The sequence below is a fragment of the Homarus americanus genome, unplaced genomic scaffold (genome assembly GCF_018991925.1).
Source record: "Homarus americanus isolate GMGI-L3 unplaced genomic scaffold, GMGI_Hamer_2.0 scaffold74, whole genome shotgun sequence".
NCBI lineage: Eukaryota > Metazoa > Arthropoda > Malacostraca > Decapoda > Nephropidae > Homarus > Homarus americanus.
The window spans coordinates 4,829,452-4,842,355 of NW_024716951.1; the positions used below are offsets into that span (position 1 = coordinate 4,829,452).

The 12,904-nt window shown below is 42.1% G+C and overlaps 2 protein-coding genes across 2 annotated transcripts; one reads left to right on the top strand and one right to left on the bottom strand.

Moving 5' to 3' along the window:
- Positions 1-2,825: 2,825 nt before the first annotated feature.
- Positions 2,826-6,338, bottom strand: LOC121858750 (hornerin-like). The gene is made up of 3 exons (XM_042355383.1): positions 6,297-6,338; positions 3,614-6,011; positions 2,826-3,311 (listed from the first exon to the last, which is right to left on the bottom strand). The coding sequence occupies exons 1-3, from the start codon at positions 6,313-6,315 to the stop codon at positions 3,161-3,163; spliced, it is 2,568 nt and encodes an 855-aa protein (XP_042211317.1). The 5' UTR covers positions 6,316-6,338; the 3' UTR covers positions 2,826-3,160.
- A 143-nt stretch (positions 6,339-6,481) lies between these two features.
- On the top strand, positions 6,482-8,157 carry LOC121858569. The gene is made up of 3 exons (XM_042355058.1): positions 6,482-6,496; positions 7,119-7,634; positions 8,101-8,157. Exons 1-3 carry the CDS (start codon positions 6,482-6,484, stop codon positions 8,155-8,157), a joined length of 588 nt encoding a protein of 195 aa, XP_042210992.1.
- Positions 8,158-12,904: the final 4,747 nt, after the last annotated feature.

Consider the following 12,904-nt stretch of genomic DNA (forward strand, 5'->3'; position numbering starts at 1 on the left):
CTCCTCTCTCCTTCACTCTTACTTTCTCTTCTCTCCTGACCTCTTACTTTCTCCTCTCTCCTTCACTCTTACTTTCTCCTCTCTCCTGACCTCTTACTTTCTCCTCTCTCCTTCACTCTTACTTTCTCCTCTCTCCATCACTCCTACTTTCTCCTCTCTCCTTCACTCTTACTTTCTCCTCTCTCCATCACTCTTACTTTCTCCTCTCTCCTGACCTCTTACTTTCTCTTGTCTCCATCACTCTTACTTTCAGCTCTCTCCACCACTCTTACTTACACCTCTCCATCACTCTTACTTTCTCTTCTCTCCATCACTCTTACTTTCTCCTCTCTCCATCACTCTTACTTTCTCCTCTCTCCATCACTCTTACTCTCACCTTTCGCCATCACTCTTACTTTCCCTTCTCTCCGTCACTCTTACTTACAGCTCTCTCCACCACTCCTCTCACCTCTCTCCATCACTCTTACTCTCACCTTTCGCCATCACTTACTTTCTCCTTTCTCCATCACTCTTACTCTCACCTCTCTCTCCACCACTCCTCTCACCTCTCTCTCCACCACTCCTCTCACCTACCTCAGTACCCCATCCATGTGAACATATCCAACAACACAATCCATCCATAAACACAGCCGGTCTCTCCCTCAATAGGAGCCATCATCCCTTCACCCCGATGCATTCTAGCGCGCGTTTCAATCTTCTACAATAAAAATCTGTAGAATATTCAACAATTTTCCCTATTTTCCCCTCCATGCATGTTCAATACTTCCCTATCCTCTCTGTGTTGTGGATTCATATATTTCTCAGATCTTAAGTGGTATTAAATAAGGTCTTTTCCGGGTCCACGTAATTTTTCTGGCGTAGAGTTGTTTGTTTACATAGTCTCTGATCCAGTAGTAGAAGTTATAACTTTTTACTATTATTATTATAACGTTATTCATCATTATCATTATCATTATCATCATTTTCTCTCTTATCTCGTCGGGAATTACAAAAGCCACTGGGAGGAATTTGCTGTGATGAGAAGCAAGTGTAATTAACGACGGTGAAAAGGTTATAATACTTGGCCAGCTACAGTGGGTGCAAAATATAGAGAGACAGAGAGGGCTAGAGAGAGAGAGAGAGAGAGAGAGGGGAGGTGAAAGAGAGAGAGAGAGAAGGGGTGAGAAAGAAAAAGAGAAAGAGAGTACGTGGTGATAACATTTAACAGAGGGTTCATTTATCTTGCCTATCTCCTCACACATACAGTACACACCTGCTACCACACACATGCACACCTGTTACCACATACTTACTTGTCACCACACATATACACACACCTGTTACCACATTCACACCTGTCACAACTCCTACACACACCCCACCACACCTACACACCTGTTACCACACATATACACCCGTTACCACACATACACACTTGCTACCACACATACACACCTCCCACAACATATACGCACCAATCACAACACCTGCACACCTCTCACATCACCTACACACCTGTCACTACACCTACACACCTGTCATAGCAATTACAGGTATACCCTCACCAGCCAACACCTAGTACACATCATTCGTATCACACAGTTGGTAATTTCACGACCACACCATCATGGCAATTAGTAGTAATAGGGCGCCATCACTCACCTGTAATAGTGCCATCCAGAGCCCTGTGTGGATGAGTGGGGTGATGAGTGGATGATGAGTGGGTGAGGTGATGTGTGGATGATGATTGGGTGAGGTGGTGAGTGGATGATGATTGGGTGAGGTGATGTGTGGATGATGAGTGGGTGAGGTGGTGAGTGGATGATGATTGGGTGAGGTGATGTGTGGATGATGAGTGGGTGAGGTGGTGAGTGGATGATGATTGAGTGATGTGTGAATGAGTGGGGTGATGAGTGGGTGATGTGTGGATGATGAGTGGGTGATAATGAATGACGAGAGGGTAGCGATAAGAGGGTGATAAAGGCATGCCATATAATCATTACCATCAACACACACACACACACACACACACACACACACACACGTAAACTCCATAAAAGAGGATAATATTGGACTAAGGTCATCCCCGGCATCTGAAGAGGATCGAACACTACATATCAAAGAGGTTTTTTGTTCTCAATATAGTCTCATCACCTATAAACTGAACAGGTAAAGAGATATAAAATTCATCTTTTATTATCAGTTTACGCAGATAATTTACGCAGGTAGTTGTCATTTGTTTTATGGTATGTGGTGGTTTTTATATGTTGTTGTTGTTCAATTTCAATTTTTTCAATTTCATTTGTTTATTCCTTGATAGAGGAAGCGGGATCCTAGTGCTGTCACTAGGTACCCCTGTACAATGACACCAGAAGCATCTGGCAAGTGTGACAAGTATATACAGTATAAATATTATAAAGGGGCTTACTAAAGCCTAAGGAAGGAAAGATATTCCTTTAACACATAATCAATATTTTTTTAAAAATATTTGGCCAGTATGGGGAGGATCATCGTGTCTCCGTCAGGGGGTCGTGGAGTGGTGGTCCAGCAGCGTCACGGAAGCGTTGTGTGTGGGGACATCTTAGGAGGTAGTGAATAAGGGTGCGGCTGTCGGGTCTTCTGCATAATGCACAAGCGCGTTGCTCAGGGGATGCGGGGATACCAATCTCCCAAGCAAAGTCATACCCAAGTTGTTGTTGTTTATTTGTGTATATCTTAGCCAATTGATACACTGACTATTTAGAGTTGAGTCTCATTTCCCGTGTGTCTGGTTTGTTGATATACGTGTAATGCTGTGACTACTGATGTTGTTATGTCATATTTCTTGGTATAACAAAACACTAAACGTAAAATTGAAGTCTAGGTTTATTTATTAAGATCGACACACCCTCTGCAGGTCCATTATGATCCAAAAATTGATTTGGAAGATAACATACATTTTTTTTTATCTAATTGAGAGATTTATGAATGTCTGAAGAGGTGATACATAGACACCATCCGTTCAGAGGAACTATACTAAAATATTATATCAGTTTTGTTTACGTGCTTCAGGAGGCCGTTAGCTGTTGAGGTTCACACACACACAACAGTAAGGAGGCCACACGGGGGGGGAGGGAGAGGTAGTGGGTCTCCTGAACAACTTCTCTCCGTCTTCAGAGTCAGTTTTATGCGGGTGTAGAAGTTACTTCTTGAAAGCATCTCGATCCTGAGGAAAACCAAACTGGGCGTTCTTGGCGTAGAACTGGGAGGAAGTGTTACAAGGGATGGCGTCAGCGTCGTGGACACAAGTCGTCTCTCTCTGGTCAAACTTAGATCCCTCGCCACACATGAAGCTGTGGAAATTTTTGTATTAGACCAACGCTGGGTATTTTAGAGAACCTTTTTTTCACTGACGCACTCAGAATTCAGTTAACTATCCCTGAAAATGTTCGTAACTTTCATATAATGGTGACTCAAAGTTGTTAAAGCACGGCAGAAGTGATCAGAATAATAATCGATATGAGTTAGTGTATGACAGGTGGTTTTGAATTACCATGGAAACGATTTCCATTTCTGTATTGATTGCCAACCTGTAATGATGTATGTCAACAGCTACCAACTCCGCTACCAACGGCAGGTGTCAGTAGGTACTCACCTATATTGGTTGGTCTTGATGATGCCGTTGATCAACATCACCGGGTAACACACATGGAAGACTCTGCAGAAGTTCTCTTCGTCAGCGAAGTACCCGTAAGGCTGATTAGTACAGCTGAAGGTGGTGCTGATGTCTCCCAACAGAAGCCTGGCACCGGAGGGCAGGTTTAGGGGCTCCAACACGCCATTCACTTCCTCCTTCAGAGTTTCACTGAATCTTACAGCTCCTGAACCTGAGATTTGATTGTTAATGAGCTGTGAGTTGGCACTGGTCTGTAAATTGCTTCCTTGAAGAAACAGTCTCCCGGTGCCCTGTTGAAGCTGACTCAGCGACGTTTGTCTTCTCTGTGACTGGAAGTCTGTCGACCCCAGCTGGAAGTTGCTCGTCCTCTGGTTGTTGTTTAGTTGCAGTGCACTGGCCCCCTGCTGTAATGTATTCCCTCCCTGGGAATCGCTGGATCTCTGCAAGACTTGGCTAGACCCTCCAGTAAGGCCTTGTGCAGATCCTGAGAAACTCAGTTGGAACAGGTTATTTTCTCCTTCATTATTATCAAAAACTTCTCGGGTTACACCAGAGTCTTGCTGGAACCTTCCTGAAGTTTGGTGATTTGCCCTGATGCCTTGATTTGCCGCAAGGGAACTTTCTTGGAATCGGTCAGACCTCTGCTGATTACTGTTGAAAGTAACTTGGCTTGTTCCAGACACTTGCTGGGGTCGTCTAAGTTCTTGTTGAAAGTTGGCCGAAATTTGCTGAGAACCACGGGAGTTTTGCTGGAAGCTGTTGAGCTCTTGTTGGGTAGCAGCAAGTCTTTGTTGAGAATCTCGGGAACTTTGCTGGAAGCCGTCAGTTCCCTGTTGGGCAGTGGCAAGTCTTTGTTGAGAATCTCTAGAACTTTGCTGGAAGCTGTCAGTTCCCTGTTGGGCAGCAGCAAGTCTTTGTTGAGAATCTCGGGAACTTTGCTGGAAGCTGTCAGTTCCCTGTTGGGCAGCAGCAAGTCTTTGTTGAGAATCTCGGGAACTTTGCTGGAAGCTGCCAGTTCCCTGTTGGGTAGTGGCATGTCTTTGTTGAGAATCTCGGGAACTTTGATGGAAGCTGCCAGTTCCCTGTTGGGCAGCAGCAAGTCTTTGTTGAGAATCTCGGGAACTTTGCTGGAAGCTGCCAGTTCCCTGTTGGGCAGTGGCAAGTCTTTGTTGAGAATCTCGGGAACTTTGCTGGAAGCCGCCAGTTCCCTGTTGGGTAGTGGCATGTCTTTGTTGAGAGTCTCGGGAACTTTGCTGGAAGCTGTCAGTTCCCTGTTGGGCAGCAGCAAGTCTTTGTTGAGAATCTCGGGAACTTTGCTGGAAGCTGCCAGTTCCCTGTTGGGTAGTGGCATGTCTTTGTTGAGAATCTCTGGAACTTTGCTGGAAGCTGTCAGTTCCCTGTTGGGTAGTGGCATGTCTTTGTTGAGAGTCTCGGGAACTTTGCTGAAAGCTGTCAGTTCCCTGTTGGGCAGCAGCAAGTCTTTGTTGAGAATCTCGGGAACTTTGCTGGAAGCTGCCAGTTCCCTGTTGGGTAGTGGCATGTCTTTGTTGAGAATCTCTGGAACTTTGCTGGAAGCTGTCAGTTCCCTGTTGGGTAGTGGCATGTCTTTGTGGAGAATCTCTGGAACTTTGCTGGAAGCTGTCAGTTCCCTGTTGGGCAGCAGCAAGTCTTTGTTGAGAATCTCGGGAACTTTGCTGGAAGCTGTCAGTTCCCTGTTGGGCAGCAGCATGTCTTTGTTGAGAGTCTCGGGAACTTTGCTGGAAGCTGCCAGTTCCCTGTTGGGCAGCAGCATGTCTTTGTTGAGAGTCTCGAGAACTTTGCTGGAAGCCGCCAGTTCCCTGTTGGGTAGTGGCATGTCTTTGTTGAGAATCTCGGGAACTTTGCTGGAAGCTGTCAGTTCCATGTTGGGCATCAGCAAGTCTTTGTTGAGAATCTCGGGAACTTTGCTGGAAGCTGCCAGTTCCATGTTGGGTAGTGGCAAGCCTTTGTTGAGAGTCCCTGGATCTTTGCTGGAAGCTGTCAGTTCCCTGTTGGGCATCAGCAAGTCCTTGTTGAGAAGCTCTGGAACTTTGCTGGAAGTTGTCAGCTCCCTGTTGGGTAGTGGCATGTCTTTGTTGAGAATCTCTGGAACTTTTCTGGAAGCTGTCAGTTCCCTGTTGGGCAGCAGCAAGTCTTTGTTGAGAATCTCTGGAACTTTGCTGGGATCCTAACCCAACTCTTTGCTGGTGGTTGTTTGTTCCGAGCTGGGAGTCCCTGGTACCTTGCTGGAAGCTGTCCTGGTTCGGCTGCAAGGCGACTTTGTTCTGGTTGAGACGGATGACCAGATTTGCGGGCTGGCCCAGGAAGGTCTGGGCTGTAGCCGCTGCCAGAAGGACAGCTGTAGGAGAGTACGCTCTGCAGGTGAACACTACGAGAGAACACTGTATACCGTAACATTACCGCCGAATGAATTATACTCATGAGCAATATGATTTCTCATTGAAACTTAAGGAAAACAAATTGCACTTGTAAAGATGAAGATATACTGAAGAACACTATAACACTAATTATAAGCATGAAGGAATAACATAATTCAAAACCATGACAATATATTCAGAGAAACAAACCAAGACTAAACCGTAAACCTAAAACTTAACAAATCTCTCCTTAAACGACTTCTTACATAAGAAGAGGATCTTCATCGTGTTTCACTTCCACTGTTGAGTGAAGTTGTGCCTCTGCTTGAGCTTCCCTACACCTTTATACCCACCACCCACACAGTTGCCAGTTACGTGTGTTATACTGTAACTGTATGTTGGACTTGGTCATGGTCGACTGCTCGTAAAGGAATACAATACGGATGGCTGAATGAATGTTGATCCAGTAAAGCCAATATACTTTCCTTCTTCTTTATTTAATATGAAGAGATCTGAAGTATTTTAGTATAACTCGGTAGTAGTGATAGTAGTAGTAGAAGAAGAAATAGTAATGGTTTTAGTAGACAATCTTTAATAATATAAATTGATATACGATTATTATCATTAGTATTAATAGTGTTATTGTCATTAATATTACCATTGTTAATATTATTATTATCCCAATAAAGTATAGTGAGGTAGGTAAGACACAAACACTGAGCCTCTCTCCCCCCACCTACTGACAATATTTACGACACAAGATTTAGGAAATGGTAGCTGGACATGTTCCCTGGACACGCACCATATATCTCTATATCTCACGCCTTCACTCTATACTGTCCACTGGATTACACCCCCTCAACGTTTGCTCTTTAGTACACACAACGTTTACTCTCACATAAGGAACTTTTTTTTCTTAAGTAGACTGAATTAACTGGACCCTGTTGTTTAAGGTTCCTCCCAGCTTATATCCTCACCTCGTCTCCCTCACTTCACCACTTCAGGTTAGGTTAGATTAGGTTAGGATTCTGGAGATTAATCTTTAAGGTGAAGTAAACAAAGGGATGAATTATTAGGGATCCAAATAGTGCCCTCAACTAGCCAGAGTTCCTCAGCTAGTCAGAGTTCCTCAGCTAGCTAGAGTTCCTCAACTAGCCAGAGTTCCTCAACTAGCCAGAGTTCCTCAGCTAGCTAGAGTTCCTCAACTAGCCAGAGTTCCTCAACTAGCCAGAGTTCCTCAGCTAGCTAGAGTTCCTCAACTAGTCAGAGTTCCTCATCTAGCCAGAGTTCCTCAACTAGCCAGAGTTCCTCAACTAGCCAGAGTTCCTCAACTAGCCAGAGTTCCTCAACTAGCCAGAGTTCCTCAACTAGCCAGAGTTCCTCAACTAGCCAGAGTTCCTCAACTAGCCAGAGTTCCTCAACTAGCCAGAGTTCCTCAACTAGCCAGAGTTCCTCAACTAGCCAGAGTTCCTCATCTAGCCAGAGTTCCTCAACTAGCCAGAGTTCCTCATCTAGCCAGAGTTCCTCAACTAGCCAGAGTTCCTCAACTAGTCAGAGTTCCTCAAGGTTGTGACTACGTGAATACACTGGCGTGGTTCTCGGCTGTGGGTCCACTATTTTGTTTTGTTCTGTTTCTTGTTTTGTTTTGTTTTGTTTTAATATTTGCCCCGAAACAAGCGAACGGGTCCAGTATTTTGGGAAAGGAGAGAGGGGGCAGCGTGTACCTTTGGCTGACCCGCGGTGCAGAAATCCTTCACTGCTTTCATTTAGCGATACTGGAGGGCCAAACTTGACCTCCTAGGGTTTATTCATTACAGGATTTATTCTTTAAAAACACAACAATATTAATGTCGATTTTATTTTATTTTATCAAGAGGGAGATGAATTTTTATCACTATTTTAGACTTTCTTATGATAAATAGATCTTAAAAATATAAATTAAAAAGTCTGGGTAATGATATTAAGATTTTTATACTGATAGATCTCCAAAAATACCTCTCCTAGGGATTTTGTTTTAATTACTTTATTTTTGGTTGTTTTTGTGTTTAATATAATTATTTTTTGTTTTAGAAAGGAAGAAACAAAAATAGTGAGGGTCAGTCCTTAGCGCTCACTGTACACGAGTAGCATTATCTAAAAAGTGTGAAATGCGAACTATAAACCTTTTTTTTTCGCTTGTAAAAAAAAAAAAAATCTAGACAAAGGAATGCAATCTTTTTTCTAGTCCACCTCTCATTGTTTTTTCTGTTCTTTTTTCTGTCTCTTTGTCTGTCAGTATAGGGGAACCAATACCCTTTGTGGGATATGACAGAGAACAAAAATTTAAAAAAAATTACAAAAAATCCTTAAAAATCCTGTGTGTGTGTGTGTGTGTCGTGTACAGATAAGGCCTCAATATACAAAAATAATTATGGATGATTGGCATTTCCATTTCCACAATAATGAGCAGCCAAAATTGAGTTACACTGGTAATTATTAATTATTTTTTTCTGTCTATTTTAATTACAATAAATAAAAAATAATAACGTTTCCAGCAGGTTCAGTCATCCGTATGATTAAAATACAAAGTGAGTTTACCCTCCACTATTTACCTTGTAACAACAGCCAATCATAAGCTCCACATAATTAGAATCTGGTTTGTGATTGGTTGATTTACGAACAATTGGTGAACTGGTCGACTAAAACAACACGTCTTTCTTTACATCACCCACGAGAGTTCTGAATTATTCTCTTCGTTCTAGTGTAAGATTTATTAGATTTTTGGAATAATTTTATCTAAAAAAAATTAACAAGATAACACTCACTCGTGGCTATGTAGTGTGTCGTGACCTTACAACACTTACAATGACAGTAATGATGTGTCGTAAGGTTACCACAACATTATTATTTATCACTGATCGTGTGTGTGTGTGGTGACGTCATAATTCCTACAGTGGCTGGTTGGACTGGACCCGCTCATCATCAACCAGTCAACCAGTCAGACCAGAAGGTGAAGGTCGACATGAACGGGTGGTTAAGTGGGTGGGGTACATTAGGTGGAGTCACGCGGTCTTGTCTTCTTCACTTTATCATATATCACCTTGGTTCTCACTTTCTTAATCTTGTTTGTATCTACACCATTTTTTTCATGCCCATCTCTTCTGTTGTTTATTTTCTGTAAACCGTCACTATATTGTTTACGTTACGAATCGGCTATACTGTTTACTATTGTTTGTTTACCTGTACTGTATATGGACATTGTATATCTGTTCTGAGGATGGTTATTGTACTCCCAGTGACGGTGGTGAGTAAACATGATCATTTAGTTTAGTCTGCCTCGTAGTGATGTCAAACACACACACACACACACACACACACACACACACACACACACACACACACACACACACACACACACACACACACACACACACACACACACACACACACACAGTTCTATCTCTCATAATTTGTAACTGTTATTGGACTAGTGTATTCCTAACCTTGTTCCACGCTTAAAAACCTCAATTCTTAAAGCACAGTAATAACATCATAACAACAACAACTACTGCCACCATTTGCTTAGTCTTGATAATTTAGAAGCACTTCCGGTACGCTGCCCTCACCTTGGTGGATGTTGCGTTAAATTTATCCTATCATCCCCCTGAGTTGTTCTGAGTTCTACTGTGTTTGCTGCTCCCTCGGGTGTATATAATTTAAAAAAAAAAAGTGAAACTCTCTGGCAAGTCCCTGAGGTAGTGGTGGATTCCCTTCACACGCGTCTCTCCCTGCAGACTGTACAACATTGATACTCACCAGTACTAATGTCTCTAGTGTATTACTCTCAGGGAAATTAAGGGGCAGCATAGTTACAAAATAATGCTCGAATACTTATAGTTTATACTTTAATATTAATAAAACTTCCTAGTGTAGCTCTCCTCGTCTGCCCTGACAGTAAGGCAAAAAATAACTCACTACACCTGCATCCCTCACACACACACACACATACACACACACACACACACACACACACACATACATACACACACACACACGCACAGACCAAAAGTTTTGCTACATTTCTACAACGATAGGTTTCAGATTTTTTTCCGTACAACTTCTACAGTAGCGATGACTCCCCTCATAAACATTGTCTCGTTACTCACTACCCTGTGGGAGAGCTTATGACACAACGGGTCCTCCACCACCACCACTACTTCTACCACCACCACCACCACCACCCACTACCACCACCACTACCACTACCGCCACCACCTCCACTACCACCACCACTACCACTACCACTACCACTACCACCACCACTACCACCACCACTACCACTACCACCACCACTACTACCTGAACGTTGGGAATTCACACTAAATTAATTCCACAGCCTCTCCTGCGACTCACGACTGAGGAGGTGAAACTGTGAGCGAGTTGGACTGCAGGCAAGTGTTCATTGGCCAACTCGAGTGGCACATGAATTCAGTGGCCAACTTGACTGAAACAGACATTCATTTACCAACTTGATCTGAATAGCTGCGTGTTCCAACCGTTTCCATGACTCTGAAATGACTGAAGTTATGTTATTATTACCATTAACTCTGAGAACTTCTCCTGACTGCTTCCATTAGCCATATCTTGATTGGCTTGTTTATTTATTCCTCTTTATTCTTTACTACACACTGCAAGCGACATGTCCCGACTCTTCCCTTCTTCCTTAGTGACTGACGTTATCTCACTTGCCGCTTTCAGAGTCAAAATACAAGTCTATTTGTTTTTATTTTTCGTTTTTCACTGTAACTCAAATTCTGTTATGTTACTATGACGACACATACTACACGAGCCTCCCTAACACAGTCAAAATACAGACTGTTGACTTAACTTTGTCTATACGGACGTGCTTGGTGAAGGTGTAGAGAGGGAACCTGCCCCACGGTCTCGGGGTCTCCCAATATCTCTCTCCCTCACTCCAACTTTTCCCTCTACACAAAGTCTTTATCAGTGGCTATAGAGGAACCTTCTCTTGCACCCTCGACTGTGTCCACTTCCCTTTGAACTCTTTGAAAGGCCATAAATGATGTAACCACCTATAAACCAGCCTTCTCTCTCTCTCTCTCTCTCTCTCTCTCTCTCTCTCTCTCTCGCATAAAAAAATTTTTTGTCCCGTTAAAAGTACTAAAAAAAATATTTTTATCCCTCGTAAAAATATAAGCAAATTAAAGAGATTTTGTTTTGCTCAAATTTTTCTTATAATATTTCCACCCAAATATGTATTAGGGTAGTTCTTCCCGCGCAAAAAAATTAATAAATTCCCGCGCATGAAAATTTTATAAGTGGATAAACAAAAGAACATTATAAGCTGTTTATAGTTTCTGGTATTTTTGTGGGAATACTTGTTCATGGGAGAGGCTCTGTGTTCATGAATGACCCTTGACCTGTGATGACCTCTGTGTGTGTGCTGACAGACAAACTGACAAATGAAGAGACAATAACTATCAGGTATCCACTGTGTCTCTCTCCACCTCGCCCCAGATTCGATCTCATATTAGATGTGTCATACTACCCGAACATGGCTGGTTTGGTTAGGTTAGGTTAGCTTAGTGACAGGATTATCTATTTTAATGTACAAAGTGGTGCATAAAGTTGCTTTACTGAGAACAATTGTATTATATTTTCTTAGTTAATCACACACGATACATTGAACGTCATGGTTAGCTAATACAATTTTACGATTTTTTTTTATTCCAGCATTGAGCGATAAATGATGAAACGTAGATTGGAAAATGACGTAGATAGATGAGAAATTTCTTGAGTCATATTTTTTTTTGGTGTGTGTGGGTTGGCTCCTTGGCGTCACGTAGCGCCCGCCTCGGTTGGCGTTCCAATACTGCATCACCATGAGACGAATATCCAATCTTTTTCGGAGTCTTGCAAGAGTTGACGGTGACGGAGGGAGGCAATAAATATTCTCTAAAATTTGGGGGAGTTTGTTCAGCTTTGTAATACTGCTTGGTTCAAAATACGACTAAAAAAAATTACGAAATATGACTGTAATATGATCATGAGTAGAGACGACGTTTATTGGTTGTTAAAAAGGATGGTGTTTATGTTAAAATATTTGGGTCACCTGAAAATTAACCCCATTAGCTAGTATCACCTGAACACTTAACTACCTTAATGCTATATGAGGGTTGATAATCTTCAGGTGTAATAAGCTGGGCGTAATCTTCATGTCCTCCGATTTACCAATAAACACGCTGGTTTTGTATTTCTTTGGTAAATAAATCCCATTTCTCTCCTTCAAGTGAGCGTTATAATTACTGGTTACTACAAGTCTTGGTTTAGGACACACACACACACAATGTAAGGCAACGTGGCCAAAGAAAACCGACCAAGCTGTCAGGTGCTTATTAACATTTATCCACAAATCATTATGGTTTTTTTTATTCATTATCACTAATTAGCTCACCAGTTTAAGAAATAGACTTTAATGGAAATAAGCAAATGGTGACTTAGTTGTGCTATCCATGTTCAATAAATGTGATCTTGTATGACGATTTTACTGAAAAAAAAAAAACATTGTCGGAATCTTTAGTTGGAACTGACGCCAACGGTCCAACAACCACTACAGAATTGCTCACTCTATTAACACGTAACTTTAGGTTTGCCATCGACCATGTTACTTTTGATATTTGTAAAACTTATATTAAAGCTCATTTTTCTTTATCAAATATTCCCAGTTCTTATTCATAGTCTTTTAGTGTTTTATATATGTGTCAATCTTATAAATGCTCTATCCCAAACATTTTCTGTGGCAACGAAGATCCACATCATTCAATGGTTAATAATAATTATACCTCGTAATAAAGGCGGTCACAAGCTACACCAA